The sequence below is a fragment of the Hemitrygon akajei genome, chromosome 4 (assembly GCF_048418815.1).
Source record: "Hemitrygon akajei chromosome 4, sHemAka1.3, whole genome shotgun sequence".
NCBI classification, from domain to species: Eukaryota; Metazoa; Chordata; class Chondrichthyes; order Myliobatiformes; family Dasyatidae; genus Hemitrygon; species Hemitrygon akajei.
In genome coordinates, this window is record NC_133127.1 from 176,928,000 (window position 1) to 176,952,008 (window position 24,009).

General features: G+C 42.6%; 1 protein-coding gene across 1 annotated transcript in view; it reads left to right on the forward strand.

The window, feature by feature from the left end:
• The first annotated feature begins 3,764 nt into the window (after positions 1-3,764).
• The window catches only part of LOC140726039 (von Willebrand factor A domain-containing protein 3B-like), a 185,189-nt gene continuing 164,944 nt past the window's right edge, over positions 3,765-24,009 (forward strand). Inside the window, exons 1-4 of the mRNA XM_073041933.1 lie at positions 3,765-3,880; positions 10,091-10,258; positions 14,492-14,583; positions 21,985-22,235. Of these exons, the coding sequence (XP_072898034.1) occupies positions 10,108-10,258; positions 14,492-14,583; positions 21,985-22,235 (494 nt within the window). The 5' untranslated portion in view covers positions 3,765-3,880; positions 10,091-10,107. The remainder of the gene's footprint in view (positions 3,881-10,090; positions 10,259-14,491; positions 14,584-21,984; positions 22,236-24,009) is intronic.

Sequence of the window (24,009 nt, forward strand, 5' to 3'; positions counted from 1 at the left end):
AGTTGTCTATCATTACCCGGTTTTCTGAACCTTTCGTAAGCTTTTCTTTTCTTCTTGACTAGATTTTCAACAGCCTTTGTACACCACGGTTCCTGTACCCTACTGTACTTTTCCTGTCTGATTGGAACGTATCTATGCAGAACATCACACAAATATCCCCTGAACATTTGCTACATTTCTGCTGTACATTTCCCTGAGAACATCTGTTCCCAATTTATGCTTCCAAGTTCCTGCCTGATAGACTCATATTTCCCCTTACTCCAATTAAACGTTTTCCTAACTTGTCTGCTCCTATCCCTCTCCAATACTATGGTAAAGGAGACAGAATTGTGATCAATACCTCCAAAGTGCTCTCCCACTGAGAGGCCTGACACCTGACCAGGTACATTTCCCAATACCAGATCAAGTATAGCCTCTCCTCCTGTAGGCTTATCTACATATTGTGTCAAGAAACCTTCCTGAACACACCTAACAAACTCCACCCCATCTAAACCCCTTGCTCTAGTGTGATGCAAATCAATATTGGGGAAATTAAAATCTTTCATCATGACAACCCTGTTATTATTGCACAGTTTCAGAATCTGTCTCTCTATCTGCTCCTCGATGTCCCTGTTACTATTGGGTGGTCTACAAAAAACACCCAGTAGAGTTATGGACCCCTTCCCTTTTTAACCTCCACCCACAGAGACTCAGTAGACAATCCCTCCATGACTTCCTCCTTTACTGCAGCTGTGACACTATCTCTGATCAGTAGTGCCACGCCCCCACCTCTTTTGCCTCCCTCCACATCCTTTCTGAAACATCTAAAGCCTGGCACTTGAAGTAGCCATTTCTGCCCCTGAGCCATCCAGGTCTCTGTAATGGCCACAACATCATAGCTCCAAGTGCTGATCCACGCTCTAAGCTCATCTGCTTTGTTCATGATACTCCTTGCATTAAAATAGACACATCTCAAACAATCAGTTTGAACACATCTCTTCTCTATCACCTGCCTATCCTCCCTCTCACTGCATATGAGCTTTGTCTATTTGTGAGACAACCACCCCTTCCTCCTTCTCTTCAGTTCGGTTCCCACCTCTCAACAATTCTAGTTTAAACTCTCCCCAATAGCCTTTGCAAACCTCCCTGCCAGGATGTTGGCCCCCTGGGATTCAAGTGCAACCCATCCTTATTGTACAGGTCATGGCTGCCCCAAAAGAGGTCCCAATGATCCAGAAATCTGAATCCTTGCCTCCTGCTCCAATCTCTCAGCCCCACATTTATCCTCCACCTCACTCTATTCCTATACTCACTGTTGTGTGACACAGGCAGTAATCCCAAGATTACTACCTTTGTGGTCCTGCTTCTCTGCTTTTTTCCTTACTCCCTGTAGTCTGTTTCCAGGACTCCTCCCTTTTCCTTCCTATGTTGTCGGTACCAATATGTACCACGACCTCTGGCTGTTCACCTTCCTACTTCAGGAAATTGTGGACGTGATCAGAAACATCCTGGGAGGCAAACTACCATCCATGCTTCATTCCTGTGCCCACAGAATCACCTGTCTGACCCCCTAACTATAGAGTCCCCTATCACTGCTGCCATCCTCTTCCTTTCCCGACCCTTCTGTGCCACAGGGCCAGACCCTGTGGCAGAGGCTTGGCCACTCTTGCTTCTCCTAGGAGTACTTATTGTAAAGGGGGACAGCCACAGGTGAACTCTCTAGTACCTGACTCTTGCCCTTCCCTCTCCTGACTGTTACCCACTGATCTGTCTCCCCAGGCCCCGGAGTGACTACCTGCCTATAGCTCCTATCTGTCACCTCCTCACTTTCACTGAACAGACAAAGGTCATCAAGCTGCATCTCCAGTTCCCTATCCCGGTCCCTAAGGAGCTGCAGCTCGATGTACCTGGTGTAGATGTGGCTGTCTGGGATGCTGGGAGTCTCCCAGATATCCCACATCTGACACCCAGTACAGAAAACTGGCCTCGCAGACATACTTCCTATTCCTATCCTTCACAAGTAACTTAACTCGCCTCGACCTGTTATCACCGAAGCCCCGTTGAGCCAAAGCCTTCCTACTCGGACTCCCCCTGCTCTGTCACCTATTCTATAAAGCTGTCTTCTTTTAAAATTCTTCCCTCCAGTCAAATCGCTAATGTCCATGTGCCTGCACAGCCGTGCCTCTATTAAACTGCTGAGGAAAAAATGCTCTTCTTTTAAATTCTTCCCGCTGGTCTAACTCACTAACGTCCGTGCGCCTGTGCAGTCGTGCCTCTACCTTGTGGTAAAGAAGCCAAGGGTCTCTTCACATTTACTGATTAGAGTCATCGAGGTATGTAACACAGAAACAGGCACTTTGGCACTACTTGTCTGTGTTAACCAAGATGCCTCTTAACTGATCCTATTTGCCTGTGTTTAGCCCATGTCCTTCTAAACCAGGGGTTCCCACCCTGGTGTCCATGGACCCCTCAGTTAATGGTAGGGGGTCCATGGAAGAGAAAAGGTTGGGAACCACTGTTCTAACTCCTTCTATCCTTGTGAATGTCCAAACATCTGCTAAACATTGTATTTGTAACAATCTCTACAATTTGGTCTGGAGGTTTGTTGCATATGTCCATCACCCTCTGTGTGAAAGGGTTTCCCACTGAGTCCCTTTTAAATTTTTCCCCTCTCGCCTTAAATCTGCGTCCTTTACTTTGAGTCTTCTCTACCCCAGAACATAGGGCCTTGTCCTTAGCATTGACAACCAGGCCTCTCTATAGTCATTGCCTCCAAGAGGGGCTGTCCTTGTATTCCCTTGACCGTCAGCAGAAAGCAGAACAAATCTCCTCAGCACCTCCTCCAGGAGGCCCCCAGTACCCTGTACAAGAACCTTGTAGCTGTTGCCTCATTCATCGTAACTTTCCAGGTCATATTCAGAAACGGAATGTCTTCCAGAGTTACTTCACACATGGCACCTCTCCTTTGAAAGGTGCAGGTCAGTGTTAAGCACAAGAGGTTCTGCAGACGCTGGAAATCTTCAGCTACTCACAATAAATGCTGGAGGAACTCAGCCAGTCAGGCAGCGTCTGTCGTTGGGAATAAACATTTTGGCAGCGACCCTGCAGTCTCCCTGGGAAACGTCAACTGTTTATTCTCCTCCATAGATGCTGCCAGACTCGCTGAGTTCTCTCTCTGTGTGTGTGTGTGTGTGTGTGTGTGAATCTGTGTGTGTGTGTGTGTGTGTGTGTGTGTGTGTGTGTGTGTGTGTGTGTGTGTGTGTGAGTGTGTGTGTGTGTGTGTGTGTGTGGTGTCCCGCCAGTTTTAAGCAGCGCGGAAGAACGCATGCTGACATTGTCCGACCGTGCCAAAACACATAGGATGCTGGAGGGACTCAGCAGGTCAGGCAGCGTCTGAACGTGAATAAACAGTCGATGTTGCCTGACCTGTGAGCTCCTCCAGTATTTTGTGTGTTTTACCTTGTATTTCTAGCACCTGTAGATCTTCTCGTGTTTATTGTTCGACCGTGGACGAACCCTTTTCACGAGTGACGGGAAAAAAATAGGCAGACTGAATATGATATGGTGTCCGCGTTACACAGAGCGGCATCAGGTTAACTCGGCTAGAAATAATTTGCGGTCGAATTTAGTCAACAAGCAAAAACACCAAACATTTATTTTAGTGAAATTATGGACTGATTTAATTAATGTCAAAAGGTGCAAGGAAATGAAATTTGTCACCATGGTTCGGGTTAAAAGGGCATAACACAGAGCTGGTCATAGCAATGGAAACATTCAATGTGTTTCGGGGTGAGTAGGTCGCGTTTCCAGGGCAGACTCGCTTCGCAACGGTGGTAGTCAAGGTAAACAGCGGACGATGCGTCCTCAGAGCACCGGACACGGCCTCAAAGCCAGCACCGCGGTAAGGACAGAGCCGGTTGATTTAATATGCACCGGACCTTCGAGTAACAGCATACTTTCAAAGCTTTTTCTTTTGCCTTTTGTCTTTTGTTTACCCCCCCTTCTTGCGATGGAACGGCCTTTGTTTACAGATTTAACTCTGCTTTCGCAGCAAGACCAGAAACGTTACCGGACGCAGTTCTTTTTAAAATCAACGGTTTTTAAATTAATGACTACTTTTCGCCCATCCTGTGTTAAGTTAGAAACTGCTTAGTAAGCGGACTCGGGGGCAGCCATTAGTTTAATGGGTGCGTTGCTGGACTGTTATTCCAGTCATTATTTTTAGAGTGAATTTCCATCCTGCCGGATTGGCGAGAGGTGGCACCTGTGGTTGTACTATAAACAGGATGTACTGCGCTCACTCCTCACGGCTGCGTGTACAGGGCTCGCTAAAACAGCGACCTTCACCTAGTCAAAGGACAATGGGAGCTGACTCAAAGATCCTGCGGTAGGCAAACCCTGTATGCAATCCTGAACGTTGTCCAGCGTCCTGGAGCTTCCGGTGGGAAAGTTTTCATTATGTACAGTGCAGCTGTTCCTGTCCTCAGTGGAGAACATGTGAAAATAGGAGCAGGAGTAGGCCACCTGACCCTTCAAAGCTGCCCAGCCGCTCAATATGATGGTTCGTAAACACTTGCCACTGATGGCTGGTAAATATAAACACAAGAGACAAAAATACAACTGCAGATGCTGTGGATCAAAGAATACGTACATGACGCTGGAAGAACTCAGCAGGTCAGGCAGCATCCGTGAGAAAAGAGTAGCCAACGTTTCGGGCCCAGACCCTTCATCAGGAATGGGGGGGAAGAGAGGGCGGGCCTAGAGGCGCCAGGTGGAGAACCAATCCGAGGAACTTTCTGCTTCTTTATCTCTACAGTTCTTTCATGCTTATCCCCTCCCCCCTGTATCCTTCCTCTGATTGGTTCTCCACCTGGCGCCTCTAGGCCCGCCCTCTCTGCCCCCCCATTCCTGATGAAGGGTCTGGGCCCGAAACGTTGGCTACTCTTTTCTCACAGATGCTGCCTGACCTGCTGAGTTCTTCCAGCGTCGTGTACGTATTCTTTAAACACAAGAGATTCTGCAGATTCCAGTTCTGAAGAAGGGTCTCGGCCCGAACATTGACTATTTACTCTTTTCCATAGATGCCCCCTGACCTGTTGAGTTGCTTTTATGTGTGTTGCTTTGGATTTCCAACATCTGCAGAATTTCTCCTGTTTGTGAGATTCTGCAGCTGCTGTAAGTCCAGAGTAACACACACCAAATGCAGGAGATCTCAGCAGCTCAGGCGACATCTATGGAGGGGAATAAGCAGTTGAGCTTTCCAGCCAAGACTCTTTGACCTTAAGACCATAATACAAAGGAGCAGAATTAGGCCATTCAGCCCATCGAGTCTGCTCCGCCATTTCATCATGGCTGATCCCAGATCCCATTCAACTCCCATACACCTGCCCTCACACCATATTCTGACCCCTGATGTCCCTTCCACAATGAATATACCCATGGACTTGGCCTTCACTGCAGTCTGTGGCAGAGCATTCCACAGACTCACCACTCTTTGGCCTCCCTACTTCTGTTCTGAAAGGTCGCCCCTCAATTTTGAGGCTGTGCCCTCTAGTTCCGGATACCCCCACCAGAGGAAACATCCTCTCCACATCCACCTTATCTAGTCCTTTCAACATTCTTCATCAGGACTGGAAAGGAAGGATGAAGAAGCCAGAATAAGAAATTGTGAGGGGGGTAGGTGAGGGGAAGGAGTACAAGGTGGAAGGTAATAGGTGAAACCATGTGAGGGGAAAGGTAGGTGGATGGGGAGGGGGGATGAAGTGAGAAGCTGGGAGATGATAGGTGGAAAAGGTAAAGGGTTGAAGTAGAAGGAATCTGATAGGAAAGGAGAATGGACTATGGAAGAAAGGGAAGGAGGAGGGGCACCAGAGGGAGATGGTAGGCAGAGTCTTTAGCTTCTGAACCTGACAGGTTAGAAATATTGGCCAGGGAAGCAATGTTCCCTCTAAGGTGTGCATGCACACTCATCTCTTGCTACTAGCACACAAAAGGATTTAAACTGCACGTTAAAGGGGGTTGTCACCTTCTACCTCACTGGAATGTTAACAATATTTCACGATTGTACACAATCACATTACTTTCTTCGGTTTCTGATGCAGATGGTGTTGACAACATGGAGCTTGTGACAATTTGTTAGCAGATTTTAGAACTGACTTATTTATACTGTTTTTATTGAAGAAATTATTCAGTGTGCACAGGTTGTCACTGGGCGAAAAAATTGCACGCATAAGATTTTTGTGCACACTGGTCATTACAAATTAGAGGGAACATTGAACATAAGAATATAAGAAATAGGAGCAGGAGTAGGCCATCTGACCTCTCAAGCCTGCTACGCCATTCAATAAGATCATGGCTGATCTGACCAAGTACTCATCTCCACCTACCTGCATTTTCCTCATAGCCCTTAATTTGTGCAAAAATCTATTCAACCTTGTCTTAAATATATTTACTGAGGTAGCCTCCACTGCTTCTTTGGGCAGAGAATTCCACAGATTCACCACTCTCTGGGAAAAGCAGCTCCTCCTTATCGCCATACTAAATCTACTACCCTGAATCTTGAGGCTATGTCCCCTAGTTCTAGTCTCACCTACCAGTGGAAACAACTTTCCTGCCTCTATCTTAACTATCCCTTTCATGATTTTATGTTTCTATAATATCACCTGTCATCCTTCTGAATTCCAGCAAAGAATTGCAGGAAAGAAGCTTCTCATTTATCTGTAGGCCTTACCTCATTGTCCTTTACCTTTGAAGATGCATTTTCCCTCTCGGTCCTGGTTCTGGAAGCCACTCTCCTGGCTTCAGCCACCTCATTTGTCCTGCCAGCTTCAAATTAGTGTCAATCTTTAAATATTCCTGATGATGACTCCAGTCATGGACCCTTTTACACATACTGTAACCTTGACCATGTGGTATGTTATTATAGTGGTTAAGTTAATGGATTGGCACCAGTAGCTTTAGGCCAGTTTTTCATATGAATGGAATGGGGGAGGGCATAGGCTCAATGGGCTGGAAAGACCTGTTATGTAGAGGATCTATCTCCACATAAGTATCAGTAGAAAATAAGCAAATAAATAAATAAACAGACAAACTTGGGTTCAGATATGTGACTATTTTAACCATAGTTTTAGTTAGATTTTCTTTTGGAATAAGAATGTAAATGGTTTGCTTATTATATACAGTATTATACTCAAACGTCAATAAACAAGCTTGAATCTTGAGAATAATAATTATTTTAATTCCATGCAAGTAAGACACACAATAATACCAACAGCTAATTCCTGCTTAAAAGTTTGTCATATAGATAGTACAATATCTGATATTCCTTTGTTGTTTACAAATTAAAATGTTGCAACTATGTATTGGAGTACCACTGAAATCCTCTCCAGCATTATTGGATCACTATTTACCTTGGGGTTTATTCACTGTCCATAACCTTCTAACTCAATTTCAGATTCCTCCTTTTTCTGATATTCTTGGATGCTTTTTGTCCAGAAATTTATTGGTCTCCTTAAATGATATGCTCCTCACAACCTTCTGTGAGAGGATTCCATAGATTCCTCTCTCTCTGATTGAAGACATTTCCTCTTATCAAGTTAATTATTATTGTAATAGGCACAAGTTTGTGTATGCGCTGGATGCGATGAGAAACTTGCAGCATCAACTCAGGCATGTGGCATGAGATGCACAACCTTCAGAAGAGAAACACAAACAGAAATTGTACAATTTTTGTGTAAGTTATGTTTAAGAGTAGAACTCAGAACTAAAAAATAAACAAAGTTGATTGTAGTTAAAAGTAGTCATAGTGTTGCTGGACTGAGGTGGTGATCTGTGTTGTGCAGATTAGTTCACAAACCAAATAGTTGAAAAGTAGTAGCTACAATTGGACCTGGGGATGTGGGACTTTAGGCTTCTGTACATCCTGCCTGATGGGAGTGGTGAGAAGATATCATGGCCAGGTTAGTAGGGATCTTTGATAATAGGCACTGCATCTTTTGAGGCAGTACCTCATGTATTTATTTGCGATAGAACATAGAACATTACAGCACAGAAACAGGCCTTTTGGCCCTTCTTGGCTGTGCCGAACCATTTTTCTGCCTAGTCCCACTGACCTGCACCTGGCCCATATCCCTCCATACACCTCTCATCCATGTACCTGTCCAAGTTTTCCTTAAATGTTAAAAGTGAGCCCGCATTTACCACTTCATCTGGCAGCTCATTCCACACTCCCACCACTCTCTGACTGAAGAAGCCCCCCCTAATGATCCCTTTAAACTTTTCCCCCTTCACCCTTAACCCATGTCCTCTGGTTTTTTTTCTCCCCTAGTCTCAGTGGAAAACACCTGCTTGCATTCACTCTATCTATACCCATCATAATTTTATATACCTCTATCAAGTCTCCCCTCCTTCTTCTACGCTCCAGGGAATAAAGTCCTAACCTATTCAACCTTTCTCTGTAACTCAGTTTCTCAAGTCCCGCCAACATCCTTGTAAACCTTCTCTGCACTCTTTCAACCTTATTAATTCGGTGACTAAATAATGGAGAGATGTACCCGTGACATATTAAGCTGAGTCAACTACTACTTGCAGCTTTTTATATTTCTATGTATTAGAACTTTCTCCATCTTAAATATATAATTTTACACCCTGAGGTTATGAGCCCTTGTTCTAGATCTCCAATGTGTGGAAACATTCTTCCTGCATCCAGCTTTGCAATTTGTGTCAGAATTTTGTACACTTCAAAAAGATGCAGGTTGAGTCAGTGGTTAGGAAGGCAAATGCGATGTTAGCATTCATTTCAAGAGGACTAGAATATAAAAGCAAGGATGTAATGCTGAGACTTTATAAAGCACTGGTGAATCCTTGCTTGGAGTATTGTGAGCAAGTTTTGGCCACTACCTTAGAAAAGATGTGCTGACACTGAAGAGACTTCAAAGGAAGTTTACGAAAGTAATTTCAGAATTGAACCTGACTTGACGTACAAAGAGTGTTTGATGGCTCTGGGCCTGTATCCACTGGAATTCAGAAGATTGAGGGGTGATCCAACTGAAACCTATTGAATGGTGAAAGGCCTTGATAGAGTGAATGTGGTGAGGATATTTCCTATGATGGGAAAGTCCAAGACCAGAGAACACAGTCTCAGAATGGAGGGGGTCCTTTTAGAATGGAGATGGGGAGGAATTTCTTTAGCTAGGGACTGGTGAATCTGTGGAATTCTTTGCCCCAGGCAGATGTGGAGGGCAAGTCTTTATGTATGTTTAAGGCAGAGGTTAATAGATTCTTGATTGGTCAGGGTATGAAGTGATGTGGGGAGAAGGCAGGAGACTGGGGCTGACAGGAAATTTGGATCAGCCACGGTGAAGTGGTGGAGCAGATGCGATGGGCCAAATAGCTTAATTCTGCTCCTATATCTTATGGTCTTATGTCCTCTGTTACTTCTAAACTTTAGTGAATACATGCTGAGCTGATCCAGTATCTCCTCATTCAATACTTGAACATCTGAAGAATCACTCTTCATTGGCATGTAAATCTTTTTTAGGCAAGGAGACCAGGAGTGCATGCAATATCCTCATTTCACCAAAGTGCTGTATAATTATAGGCATTCTTTCTTCAAACATTTTGTAATGAAGGTCAACATACTACTTGCTTTCTTAACTGCTTGCTCTACCTGTATGTTTGTTTTCAGTGACTGAAGGACACCTAGGTTCCTTTCTACACCATTTATTTGCATTATGCTGCATGTGTCATGAATTTGACAACTCACACAACTTGTCTAAGTGACCTGAAGACTGGTTGGGTTGAGCTGTTCTTCGATCTTGGCAGTGTGCTGTTGATTGTTGTGTGTCCTCCAAATGCTTGGCCTTTATGTACTTTTCAATCATTTACATCGCAAGAGCCACAGCTGGCAGTTATATTTGTCATAGATTTGGAAAATATAAGATAATACAGGGGACTTGCATAAGTTGGTTATAACACCTTCACACTGATGCATGAGATGGAGTCTAAGGAATGCACTTAGCCTACGAGAATTCCCTTGTGATTAGCTTTATGAAAGTATTGGAATACAATATTTTAGTAAGAGACTAATTTGCATGATTTTAATAATTTGCAGTTTGCAGCCAACTGAAAATGGAAAAAATTGACGGGAAAAGTTTAGATTCTGAGCATGATGTGCATACACATCTACCTTCGTCAAAATGGCTTCAGCATCATGGGCTCAAGAAAAGCCGATTAACTCTGTCTCAAATTCTATCACAGATTGGATTTAAACACAGGGAAGGTAATGTTTACTCTGTTGTATGTAGAATGACATCATTATATAGTTGTGAAGCTTTTGCTTAATTGTTCACCCTGCCATATAACTTAAAAGGCTTAGATGCTTGCAGTAAACTACAAGGTTAATGGGTGCAATTATATTATGGCATGGCTTCTGAACTGAAAACATTTCTAAGTTAATATTTCTGACTGGTGCTTAATCTTCATTCGAGAAATCAAAAATAAAGTTTCTTTCTTGGGCATGAGAAGACAGAGTCTGAACTTATAACTTCAGGGAAAGCAACAAGATTGGGAACAGCTTTAAAATCGCTTTATTGTGAAAGCGTCCACCCAAGTTTTCAAATACAACTGAAAGTGTTGGATATATCGGACAGGTCAGCCCGCAGCAGTGAGAAAAGATAAAAGAGTTTGTTTGTTCATTTATTTTTCTTTCTTTCTATCTATCTATCTATCTATCAATTTATTTATTTTTATTGAACTACAGTGTAGAATAGGCCTTTCTGGCCCTTTCAGCAGTATCACCCCAGCAATCCCCTAACTTATTCCTAGCCTAATCACAGGACAATTTACAATGACCAAGTAACCTACCAACTGGTATGTTTTTGGACTGCAGCAGGAAACCAGAGCACCTGGAGGAAACCCACATGGTCACCGGGAGAAGGTACAAACTCCCTACAGGCAGCGATGGAATTGAACCCGGGTTGCTGGTACTGTAAGTGTTGTGCTAAACACTATGCTGCTGTGCCACTTCACCCCCACCCCCTGCGCTTTGCTTTAGATAGAAGACCTGTAGTCAGAACTGGGAAGGAGACAAAAGAAGCTACAGGTCTCCTTCTCGGTTCCCAAGTCTTTGACCTGAAATGTTAGCTTTTTCTCTTTCCATGGATGTAGCCTGACCTGATGAAATTTTCCAGCATTTTCTGTTTTTAGTTTACGTTTCCAGCATTCCTAGGTTACTAATTGATTTGGCTCAGCACAACATTGTGGGCCGAAGGGCATGTTCCAGTGCTGTACTGTTTTATGTTCTACCTGCAGTGTTTTTTTTGATTTTCATCTGAGTTTTTGATGCCTCTAAATAATAAATTTACAGATTCATACAGCACAGTAACGGGCCCTTTCAGTCCATAAGGTCCATGCTGCCAATTGCCTATCTATACACAATCCATTTACCAACACTTGCTCCAGAGCCTTCCATGTCTTAGGAATGCAAGTGATTTTCCACTTGCTTGGTAGCACTGATTTTACCATCTTCTCAGGCAGTGTATTCCAGATTGCTCTCACTCTCTGGGTGATAAAAATTTTCCTCAGATCCACATATCTCACTATAAATCCATACCTTTGGTTTTAGACTCTGCTGCCGTGGAGAAGGATTTAGCCATAAAATGTAAGGCATAGGAGCCATTTGGCCCATCAAGTCTTCTCCGTCATTCCGCCACGATTTATTATCCTTCTCAACCCCATTCTTCTGCCTTCTTCCTGTAACCTTTGACACCCTTACTAATCAAGAACCTATCAGCCTATTTTGTATTATCTAATCTCTACCCCACTCTTAATTTTGTGTCAGAATCCCCTGTCAGCCTTCTCCACTTCAAGGAAAACACACCCAAACCATCCAGCCTCTTCTCATAACCGAAAACTCCATCCCATGAAATATCCTGGAGAATCTCATCTGCACCCTCTCCAGTGTACCCTGTCCTTCCTATAATGTGCTGATGAGAAATCCAGACAATATTCTAGCTATGATTAACCAATGTTTTATAAAGTTGTATCAAAACCTTTTATCTCTGTACCCTGGCTAATGAAGGAAAGAATTCCATATGCATATTTCATCACCCTACCTGCCTGTACTGCCATGTTCAGGAATCTTTATACGTCAAGGTCTCTTTGTTCCTTAATACTTTCTAGGGTCCTAGCATTTGTGGTACATGTCCTACTCTTTATTAGATGCCCTGAAATGTATCAGCTCACATTTATCAAGATTGAATTCCATCTGCCATTGTGCCACCCAGTTTGCCATCTGATCTGACCTGTGGCCTAAGGTTACCTTCCTATCAGCCACACTGCCAGTTTCATGTCATCTACAGACTGCCTAATCACACCTTCCATATCAGAGAGGTGGCATGGTAGTGTAGTGGTTAGCACAATGCTTTACAGTACAGGTGACCTGGGTTCAATTCCTGATGCTGCTTGTAAGGACTTTGTATGTTCTCCCTATTTGTATATTGACATTAATGTATTGATGTACATAACAAACAGTGAAAGATCCCTATGGTACATCACTGGTGTCAGCTTTCCAAACACAATAGCAATCCTTCACCATCACCCTCTGCTTCTTATAAGCAAGACAGTTTGTGATCCAACTTACCTTGGGTCCGATGGGCAATAATGTTTTGGCCCTTGTCAAAGGCCTTACTGGGGGGTTTGATTTACTTTTTAGCTGGGTTGGCACAACATTGTGGGCCAAAGGGCCTGTTCCTGTGCTGTACTGTTCTATGTTTAAGACTATGTAAGGCCTACGTAAACCACCGCCCTCAACAATATATTTAGTCACCTCTTCAAAAAGAATAGGCGAGACACAAATTTCCATTCCACAAATCCACGCTGGTTATCCTTGACAATCCCTATCTTTCTATGTGTAGACTAATCTTTTCCCTCAGGACATTGTTCTAGGAATTTCCCTACCATTGCCATTAGATTCACTAGCCTATAATTACTTACCAGTGCTCCCTTCTTGCATCCAGCTACATGTTGGCTGTATTCCTATCATCTGGCACCTCACCTGTGGCCAGAAGATTTAAATACTGTCTACTTCTGTATTACAGAAGGGTCATGTCCCTAGAAAGCAGTTTGTATTGTGACTTCCTGTAGCATAAATCCTTTTTTTTCCCCCTATTGAGTCCCAAGTTCTGTGTGTTCCTATGGGAAATATTTCTCTCAACATCAAAGCCTCCACAGGTGTGTGGCCTATAGGCAGGGGAATTCTGACTGAAGAGAGAGTGTTGTTGTTTTAATTAAGTAGAGATGGATGTTGAAATAGAGTCATACAGCGCAAAAACAGGTTTATTGGATCAGCTGGTCCATGCTGATCAAAATTCCCATCTAAAAAAAAGTTGTTGCATTTTCCCCTGTTTGGCCCATGTCCCTCTAAACTCTTCCTAGCCAGGTACCTATCCAATTGCTTTTTAAATATTATTAATGCTCTTGCCTTAGCCAGTTCCTCTGGCAGTTCATTCCACAAATGGTGAAAAAGATGCTCTTCAGGTTTCTATTAAATCTCTCCCCTCTCACAGTAAACCTGTCTCCTCTAGTTCTTGATTCCTTAGTCCTGGGAAAAAGACAATGCACAGACACCCTCTCCATGTCCTCTTGATTTTAAACATCTCTGTAAGCTCACTCCTTACTCTCCAATGGCTGATAAATAAAGTTGCAACTTACTCAACCAGACTCCATAACTCAACCTCTTGAGTCTGGCACTATCCAACACCTCTTATATCACAGAGTCCTAGAGCACTGCATGTCAGAAACAGACCATTCAGCTCATTTAGTCTGATTAACTTTTTATTCTGTATTTCAAATATTTGGTACTGATTTATGTATCTCCTTCAAGGTCCTAGCAACCTCCTTTCTTGTCCCAGAAAGCAGCCTGGTATTTAATCCTGCTTTAGAGTGCCTTAGTGGATTAGGTATTCTTCCATGACCAAGAGCTCTCGTTTGTTCATATCTTCTTGTGACCTAAAACCATTTAGCCGACAGAGTTCTCTCCAGCTGCTAATACCGCAAGACCATTGAACATAGAAGCAGAATTAGGCCATTCAGCTGATCGAGTTTGCTTCATCATTCCATCATGGCTGATCCCGGATCATACTCAACCCCTTCTCATCATATGTATGCATAAATCGTATTCCCCAAATATTTCCTTGTCTTTGAATCACTCTCAAGTGCCTATCAAGTTTCCTCTGATTCTTTTGCCACTCACTGACACTCAAGCACAGTCTGAAGAAACTAATTAACCTGGTTTTGGGATGTGGGATGAAAACAAAGCGCCCTGGTGAATCCACAATGCAAATCCCACACAGACAGTGGCAGAGGTCAGGGCTGAACTCAGTAATTGGAACTGTGAGACAGGAGCACCAACATTATGCCACTTAATGTCTGTGCTAGTAACCTGTTTGAAATATTAAAATAGTTCCACACAAATATGATTTTCTCTTGATAAACATATAAATTTGTGTCACAGATTTTGACTGCAGGTTGCAAAAGTCTGTGTCTTCATGTTATGGTGAAGGATTGTTTCAGCAGTACTTGAGAAAAGATGGCAGAATTTACAATGTAAGTATATGAGTTACCTGTCAATAAGCTTTTTTTCTACTGTAACTTTATTATTCTGAATGATAAGTAAGTAGAGAAATTAGCAAAAAGAACTGAAGAGAAGCAAAGATTATTTCAACTCAATGCTCTATAGTCAGAGATGGCAATGGATAGAAATGCTTGACAATTCTAGATGGTGTGACGACATCTGGACTATCTTATCCATCCGTCTGTCTGTTTTTCTCTTCAGATGTTGCTAAGCATTTCTATTACTCTAACTTTTTTTTATCTCTGATTTCCACTCCCACTTCAACTTGTTCTTGTAGCCCCTAAAAATGGATTCCTCTGCTTATTTAACATTGGTTGTAAATGAAGTGCAACTCTTCGACTTTCTCTTTGACCTTCTCTTCACCTTCTTCCAGCTGACATCTCTTTTGCCATCCTGTCAAACTAAAGGAGCTTGAGTTGGCTCCTGGAATGGGGTTTGTGGCAAACCAAGATCTTTGAGCATTGATTCTATTTCTTTGTTTTACTATGAATGTCTGCGAGAAAATTAATCTTAAGGTAGTATATGGTGACATGTACGTACTTTGATATTAAATTTACTTTGAACTTTTGAACTCTGGAAAAGAGTGCGAATTATCCTGAAAATTAAATTAGCAGAGATAAAAGGATAATTATTATATTGGATTCAAAAATATCAGATCCCCCTTTGGTGTACAAATCTTCTTGCAAGAGGTAGACAAAAAGGGAATAAGCTCATTTTATGTGCAGGTGCTGGATGTATTGATGGAAACCGTTGACTAAAGTTCAAATGTTCAAAGTAAATTCATTATCGAAGAACGTATATGTCACCATATACAATCCTGAGTTTCATTTTCTTGAACGTATTTTTGGGAAAATAAAGAAATACAGTAGAATTTATTAAAAAAATAATGATAAATAACAAAGACTGGCAATCATCCAGTCTGCTAAAGAAGTCAAATTGTGCAAATAATGAAAACGTAAATGGAAGCACCCAGCACAGTCCTAATTTGTTCCTGGGAGAATTTGCAAAGTCTGGATGACAGCACAGAAGTTCAGGTTTGAACACACTCACAGGAGTTGTGTGGAAACAGAACAACTTGCTGTGTAAACCAACAGCTGAATTCATTGGCGGCAGAACTGTCCCACTTACAAGGACAACATGGATAAAAAGCTGTAATATCTTGGTGACTACCACATATAATGGTCTACACTCAAACTCTCAGTGATTGTAAAAGAGAATTTTGCATTCAAAGCAATTGGGTCATATGATAATGGGTCAAGAGGGAAGGACAATGTTGAAAACAGATGTGACCTTCTCTCCTCAAGTCTATTTGTGGATCCTGCTGCTGAGAGCTCCTCTTGTATGGGAGCTTTCCATATTGATAGTTGATGTGGAAATATCATTCTACTTTTTAAAGTTGTCTGATCCTTCCCATCTGTCAAGGTCTTTCTGTTATTTTGGTATTAATTTGATTGATTAATTTGGATTCAGAAAAGGCAGGGCTTGTTTGACAAACTTACTGGAGTTCTTTGAGGACATAATGAGTGCAGTGGATAGAGGGGAGCAGGTGGATGTCGTATACTTGGATCTCCAGAAGGTGTTCGATAAGGTGCCACACAAGAGACTCATAAATAAGATACGGATGCATGGAATTTGAGGAAGTGTATTGGCATGGATAGTGGATAGTGGATTAACCAATAGAGGCAGAGAGTTGGTATAAATGGGTGTTTCTCCAGTTAGCAGTTGGTAGTGAGTGGGGTGCTGGGCCCGCAGCTGTTTACCATTTACATTGATGATTTGGAAGAGGGGACTGAGTGTAGCGTAGCAAAATTTGCTGATGACACTAAACTGAGTGGAAAAGCAAATTGTACAGAGGATGTGGAAAGTCTGCAGAGGGATATTGATAGGTGAAGTGAGTGGGCCAAGGTCTGGCAGATGGAATACAATGTTGGTAAATGTGATATCATCCACTTTGGAAGAATAATAGAAGAGCAGATTATTATTTAAATGGTGAACGATTACAGCATGCTGTTGTGCAGAGGGACTTGGGAGTGCTTGTTCATGAATCGCAAAAAGTTGGCTTGCAGGTACAACAGGTTATTAAGAAGGCAAATGGAATGTTGGCCTTCATTGCTAGAGGGATTGAATTCAAGATCTGGGAGGTCATGCTGCAACTATACTGGGTACTGGTGAGGCTGCACTTGGAGTACTGTGTGCAGTTCTGGTCTCCTTACTTGAGGAAGGATATACTGGCTTTGGAAGCAGTGCAGAGGAGGTTCGCCAGGTTGATTCCAGGAATGAGGGGGTTAACTTATGAGGAGAGATTGAGTTGCCTGGGACTATACTCTCTGGAATTCAGAAGAATGAGAGAGGATCTTATTGAAACATACAAAATTTTGAAAGGGATAGATAAGATAGAAGTAGGAAAGTTGTTTCCATTGGTAGGTGAGAATAGAACTAGAGGACAATGCCTCAAGATTCAGGGGAGAAGATTTAGGAAGGAGATGAGGAGAAACTTTTTCCCAGAGAGTGGTGAATCTGTGGAATTCTCTGCCTAGGAAAGGAGTTGAAGCTTCTTCACTAAATATATTTGATATACAGTTAGACAGATTTTTTCATAGTAAGGGAATTAAGAGTTATGGGGAAAAGGCAGGTGAAAATGAGCTGAGTTTACGGACAGATCAGCCGTGATCTTATTGAATGGCGGGGCAGGCTTCATGGGCCAGATGGCCTATTCCTGCTCCTATTTCTTATGTTCTTATGAATTCTCTTATTTGAGCATAGTTTCCTCTAATTTGCCATGATTTCTTCCTCTTCTTTCTTTATCCATTTCCCATTCTGGCTCCCTTCTTGTATCTTCTCTTCTCCCCCTCTGCCCATCATCTCCCTCTGGCTCTCTCTTCCTTCTCTTTCTCCCACTGTCCGCACTCCTTACCTGTCATATTCCCCCCTTTTCAGTCCTTTACCTTCTCTATCTATCATCTCCCAGCTTCTCAGTTCATTCCCGCCGTCACCCGCCCACCTATCACCTTCCTCCTTGTACTTCTCCCCTCCACCCCCACCTTCTTATTCTGTCTTCTTCCTCTTTCCCTTCCATTCCTGATTAAGGGTCTTGGCCTGAAACGTCAACTGTTTATTCATTTCTATAGATGCTGCCCGACCTGCTGAGTTCCTCCAGCATTTTATGTGTGTTACTCTCGATGTCCAGCATCTGGAGAATCCCTTGTATTTAGGAATATACATCAGTTATTTTCTCTTTCTTCCACACACCGTCTCCAGAGTAGCAGTGCTGGTTTTGTACTTGAACTATGTTGGCATGGGCCAAAATTTTATGGTTACAAGCACAGCAAAGTTATTAGTGTTGGGCACCAAATAACTGTGAAACTGACAACAGCTTCTGGAGAATTTACAAGCACAGTTAAACTGCTAGTAATTCCTTGTTCCTGCACAAGTAAATAATTTCAAGATATTCTAAAAGTATTATTTTCTGTTACATGAGATGTTAATTATGTTATTTATGTTATTTAATTGAGTTCCAAGTTATATTTGCATCTTAGTAGCCTCCCTGGTCTGAAATTCTTTTTAAATGTGTGGTTTGTAATTTCCTGGACATTTATGTCAGATCATATTAAACTTCAGACAGTTTTGTTTATTTTACAGCTACTTTCAATGTTTTGATCCTCCTGTAATTTTGCTTGCGTGTTCCAGTCTTTATTTCGTGGTCTGTAAAATAACAATATTTAAGATTACTAGAAGTTGTGCTTTTCACTTGCTGGTTTGCAGCCTTTGAGAATCCCTGAACATGACTGGCTGCAACCTTGCTAAACTTGTGAGGCACCAGAGATCACTTGGAATGGAGAACATAGAACAGTACAGCACAGTTCAGGCCTCTGGCCAACAATGTTGTGCCGGCCTTTTAACCTATTCTAAGATCAATCTAACCCTTCCCTCCCACACAGCCCTCCATTTTACAGTACATATCTGTATATTAAGGATGGAATATGAAGGTAAGCTAGTCAATAATATAAAAGGGGACACCAAAACTATTTTTTTCAAATACATAAAGAATAAAAGAGAGGTGAGAGTGGATATCAGGCCACTGGAAAATGATGCAGGTGAGGTAGTAATGGGGGACCAGGAAGTGGCAGAGGAATTTAGTAAGTATTTTGTGTCAGTCTTCCGCATGGAAGGCACTAGCAATGTGCCGGAAATTCGAGACTGTCGAGGAGCAGAGTGAATGGTGTTGCTATTACTAAGGGGAAGGTGCTTGGGAGTATGACAGGTCTGAAGGTAGGTGAATCACCTGGACCAGATGGATTACACCCCAGGGTTTTGAAAGAGGTGGGTGAAAATATTGTGGAGGCATTAGTAATGATCTTTCAAGAAACACTAGACTATGGAATGGTTCTGAAGGACCAGAAAATTGCAAACGTCACTCCACTCTTTAAGAAGGGATGGAGGCAGATGAAAGGAAACTATAGGCTAGTTAGCTTAACTTCAGTGTTTGGAAGGATGCTGGAGTCCATTATTAAAGAGGTTTTGAGGTACCTTGAGACACATGATAAAATAAGCCTAAGTTTGCAAAAAGTGCACTGCATGTCCATACGTGGCCTCCTCTACTGCCATGATGAGGCCAAACTTTGGTTGGAGGAACAACATCTCATATACCGTCTGGGTAGTCTCCAGCCCCTTGGTATGAACATTGAATTCTCCAACTTCCGGTAATTCCCTCCCTCTCCCTTCTCCCAAACCACCTCTACTTTGTATCCTCTTCTAGCTGCCTATCACCTCTCATGACTCTGCCCTCTTCTACTACCCATAGTGCTTTCCCCTTAGATTCCTTCTTCACCTCTCCTGCCTATCACCTCCCTGCTTCCCCTCCCCCACCCCTTGATCTTTCCTCTGATTGGTTTTCCACCCTCCCCCCACCTTCTTTATAGGGCCCCTGCTCCCTCCTTCTTTAGTCCTGACGAAGGGTTTGGACCCGAAACGTTGACTGCTTCTTTCAACGGATGCTGCCCGACCTGCTGAGTTCATCCAGCTTTTTTGTATGCCTAACTTTGCATAGTTTCCTTAAGGGGAGTTCTTGCCTGACAAATATGTTGATTTCCTTTGGGGAAAAAACAGGAAAGATAGACAAAGGTGAGTCAGTGGATGCTGCTTACTTGGATTTTCACAGGTCCTTTGATAAGGTGCCACACATGAGACTGCTTAACAAGATAAGAGCCCATGGCATTACAGGAAAAGTACTGGAATGGATGGAAGATTGGTTGACTGGCAGGAGGAGGCAAAGAGTGGGAATAAAGGGTCTTTTTCAGGTTGGCTACCAGTGACTAGTGGTGTTCTACAGGGATCAGTTGGGACTGCTGTTCATGGTCAAAGCTTCAAAGGTTCAAAGCCTCATTTTATTATCAGAGTATGTAAGCAGAATACAATTCTGAGATCTGTCTTCTCCAGGTAGCCATAAAATACAGAGAACTACATAAGTAATTGAAAGAAAGACATTAATCCCCCGCCACAGAAAAGAATAAGAAACAAAAACTCAAAACCCCAAACACCCCAACCCCTCCCTCACACAAAAGCTAACAGATTACCCAAACAATTGCCCGCCAATCCACAACAAGAAAGAATGGTTGAGAACATGAGAAAAAACAGAAATCTGAAAGAAGTCAATATGAACTACTATCCAATCTATAAATCTCAGTATTTCGATAACATCTCTGAGAACATCGGGCCCAGCTGCCTCTCCAATGGCCGCAGCTCAAACCAATGAGTTGGATGATGAAATTGATGACTTATTGGCCAAGTTTGTTGTTTTTACAAAGTCTAGTGGAAGGGCAAGTAGAGCTGAGGAAGCAGGGAGTCTGTAGAAGGACTTAGACAGATTGGGAGGATGGGCAAAGAAGTGGCAGAAGTTTAGAAGTGAATCTTCATGCACTTTGGCAGAAGGAATAAAGGTGCAGACTATTTTCTAAATGGGGAGAAAATTCAAAAATTAGAGGTGCAAAGGGACACGTGAGTCCTTGTGCAGGATTCCCTGAAGGTTAACTTGCAGGTTAAGTCTGTGTTAAGGAAGGCAAATGCAATATTAGCACTTATTTCGAGGGGATTAGAATATAAGAGCTAGGAGGTAATGCTGAGGCTTTATGAGGTATTGCTCAGACAGCTCTTGGAGTTATTGTGAGCAATTTTGGGCCCCTTATCTAAGAAAAGATGTGCTGGCATTGGAGATGGTCCAGAGGAGGTTCAGGAGAATGATTCTGGGAACAAAAGCGTTAATGTATGAGGAGTGTTTGATGGCCCTGTACTCACTGGAGTTTAGAAGAATGGGTGGGGTCTTTACTGAAACCTATCCAATATTGAAATGTCTGGATAGAATGGATGTAGGGAGGGTGTTTCCTATAGTGGGAGAGTCTAGGACCAGACTACCCTCAGACTAGAGGGACATCCATTTGGAACAGAGATGAGGAGGAAATTCCTTAGCCAGAGGATGGTGAATCTGTGAAGTACATTGCACAGATGGCTGTGGACGTCAAGTCATTGAGTATATTTAAGGTGAAGGTTGATAGGTTCTCGATTAGTCAAGTGTCAAAGGTTACAGAGAGAAGGCAGCAGAATAGGATTGAGAGATTCGATGGACTGAATGGTCTAATTCTGCTCCTATTCTTATGATCTTTTGGTTTTTTACTATTGTCCATGTGCTCATCTAAGAGTTTCTTAAATGCCCTAAATGTATCTGCCTGGCAGTGCATTCCACTCACCCACCACTCCCTTTCAAAAATACTTACCTCTGACATTTCCCCCCACCATACATTCCTTCAAACACCTTAAAATTATGCCCCCTGATACGAGCCATTTTTATTCTGGGGAAAAGTCTCTGGCTATCCACTCAATCTATGCCTCTTATCATAGACAGATGCATGACAGGGGAACAAAGAGATATTTTGGTCAGCTGGGAAAATGGGATTGCTGGTTTGAGATTGATTTATTGAGATGCAGAGTGGGATAGGCCCTTCTGGCCCTTCAAGCTGTGATTCCCCCGACTTAATCCTAGCCTAATTTACAATGTCCAATTAACCTACCAACTGGTATGTCTTTGGATTGTGGAGGACCCAGAGGAAACATACAGGGAGAATGTATAAACTCCTTACAGACAGAGGCTTCATATGAACCCGAATTGTCTGTACTAACCACTACACTACTCTGCCACCCTACTAAGCAACCACCACATTTTGTATAAAATCCCTTTTTCTGATGTTCCTCCCCTTATATGTTCCTCCAACCACCTTGAAATTATGCCTGCTCCTCTTAACCTCAATGAACCTCGATTTTAATAAACAGGGGAAAAGGTTCCAGAGCTTCCATTTCTTATGTCCTTATATTCTCCTTTGCAGATAACAGCCAATCAAGAACAGCTTCAGCAATTCATTGAGTCTCTTACCAAGGCAATCAAGTTCTACCAACAGCGACTGGAGTGGTTAAACAGTGGGAGCCGCCAACTCTTTGGCGTAATTCAGGAGCGATGCATCACTATTGTTTTAGACTTCGCCCCAATGTCCGGGAGCCTGTTTCGCCTTTGTTGTCACGTTCTTTGCATGGTTCTCCAGGAGCAAGTGGCACTGATTAGAAAAATCAACCTTATTAGGTGAGGAAAGATTCACTTATTCAACCAAAATGAGTGTTTTTCTACCATCATACTGAACAGAAACAGGCCCTCTGGCCCATCAAGTTTAGACCAATATCAAGTGCTACTTTTACACTAAACCTACCCTCATCCATCTTATTCCCATTGACTGCCCCCTTAGATACCGCCTACCAATTCTGGCTGATTGCCCAACTGCCTTGCTCAATGCGTGACCATTTAAAGAGCAGCACTGTTGACATGACCAGTCAGAATTAGAAGAGACTGGAGTTAGTCACAGAGGGTTAGTTGTGGATGGAGCCGGGTGTCTGCAGATCCAAGTCCGTTGGAGGCTGGAGGCCTCTTTTATGGTTAAAGGACCATGTATGAGCATGGGTGGCAGGGAGGAACAGGACTTGTTTTTGCTCTTGTTGTTTGTTGCATTCTGTTGTTCTGCCAAACATTGTGGGCATTGTTATGTTGGCACCGGAATGTGTGGCAATGCTTGTGGGCTGCCCCCAGCACACCCTCAGGTCTGCTGGCTGTTAAACAACACACTTCATGGTAAGCTTTGATGTACATAAAGTAGCTTGAATCTCGGCGGATGATACCAAATGCCAGTATTCTTGCTATAGCATCTCCAGATACACAACCCAACTACAGGTTGCCAGCCATGTGACTAATGGGTTCAAAATGTTGCTTAACACAGAGGAGGATTGCATTGGGAAGCTGAGTATCGATTTTGCTCTTTTATTGAGATCCTGCATTGATAACCTTTTCTACTTTACTACTGAAATTCCCATTTATTATGTTTCTTATGGCCTCTAACCTTTGACAATTGATGGCATCAGCTAAAGATTGCTAGAACAATAGACCACATTCCCATACACTATTGGAATCAGGTTTAATATCACTGGCACACATCGTGAAATTTGTTAACTTATATTGTGAACAATATAAGTAAAAGCACTATATAAAATAGATTACAAACTACAGATCTTGAAGTGGCATAGATCAAAAGGGACATCCTTAAATATTATAATAGTGCAAATTCAAATTTATTTTCCACATAAAAGCAGATTTTACAAAGGATATGATGGCTTTGAGGAGAGGTCCAAGATGAGCTGAGTGATTTAAGACATGAGAGAATCTGGGATTGTTCTCCTTGGAGCAGAGACAGTTGAGAGATTTGATGGAGGACTCCGGAGCGAAGGCTCCCGAGTTCGAATCCAAGTCGGGTTGAGTGTCGAGCTAGCAACTCAGCCTCATAAAAACAAGAATAGCTTGCTACGGAAACACCATCATGACGGTGCCCTGATAACTCCACTGCTGAGTTAAAGGCTATTCTTCTTCTTCTTCTTCTTCAATATTAATGAGGGTTTGGATAAGATTATTAAAGTGAAACTTACTACAAGATGTAGATAAATGAATCAGAAGAGAAGAGACATGGAAAAACAATCTAATTCTAATCCTGTGAACTCTGTGATCCAGGATGCCCTTTCTGATAGGCTGGCCAGTGGAAGCACACAATTTTAGATAACATTTTGAATGGTGAAGAAACTGTATGTACACCAGAGGAAAACAGGATGAATTGGAATTGGAACTAATTTATTATTGTCACATACAGGAGTTCTGATGAAGGGTCTCGGACCGAAACGTCGACTGTTTATCCCTTTCAATAGATGCTGCCTGTCCTGCTGAGTTCCTCCAGCATTTTGTGTGTGTTGCCTTATTATTGTCCCATGTACTGAGGTACAGTGAAAAGCTTGTCTTGCACACTGTCCACACAGTCCACATC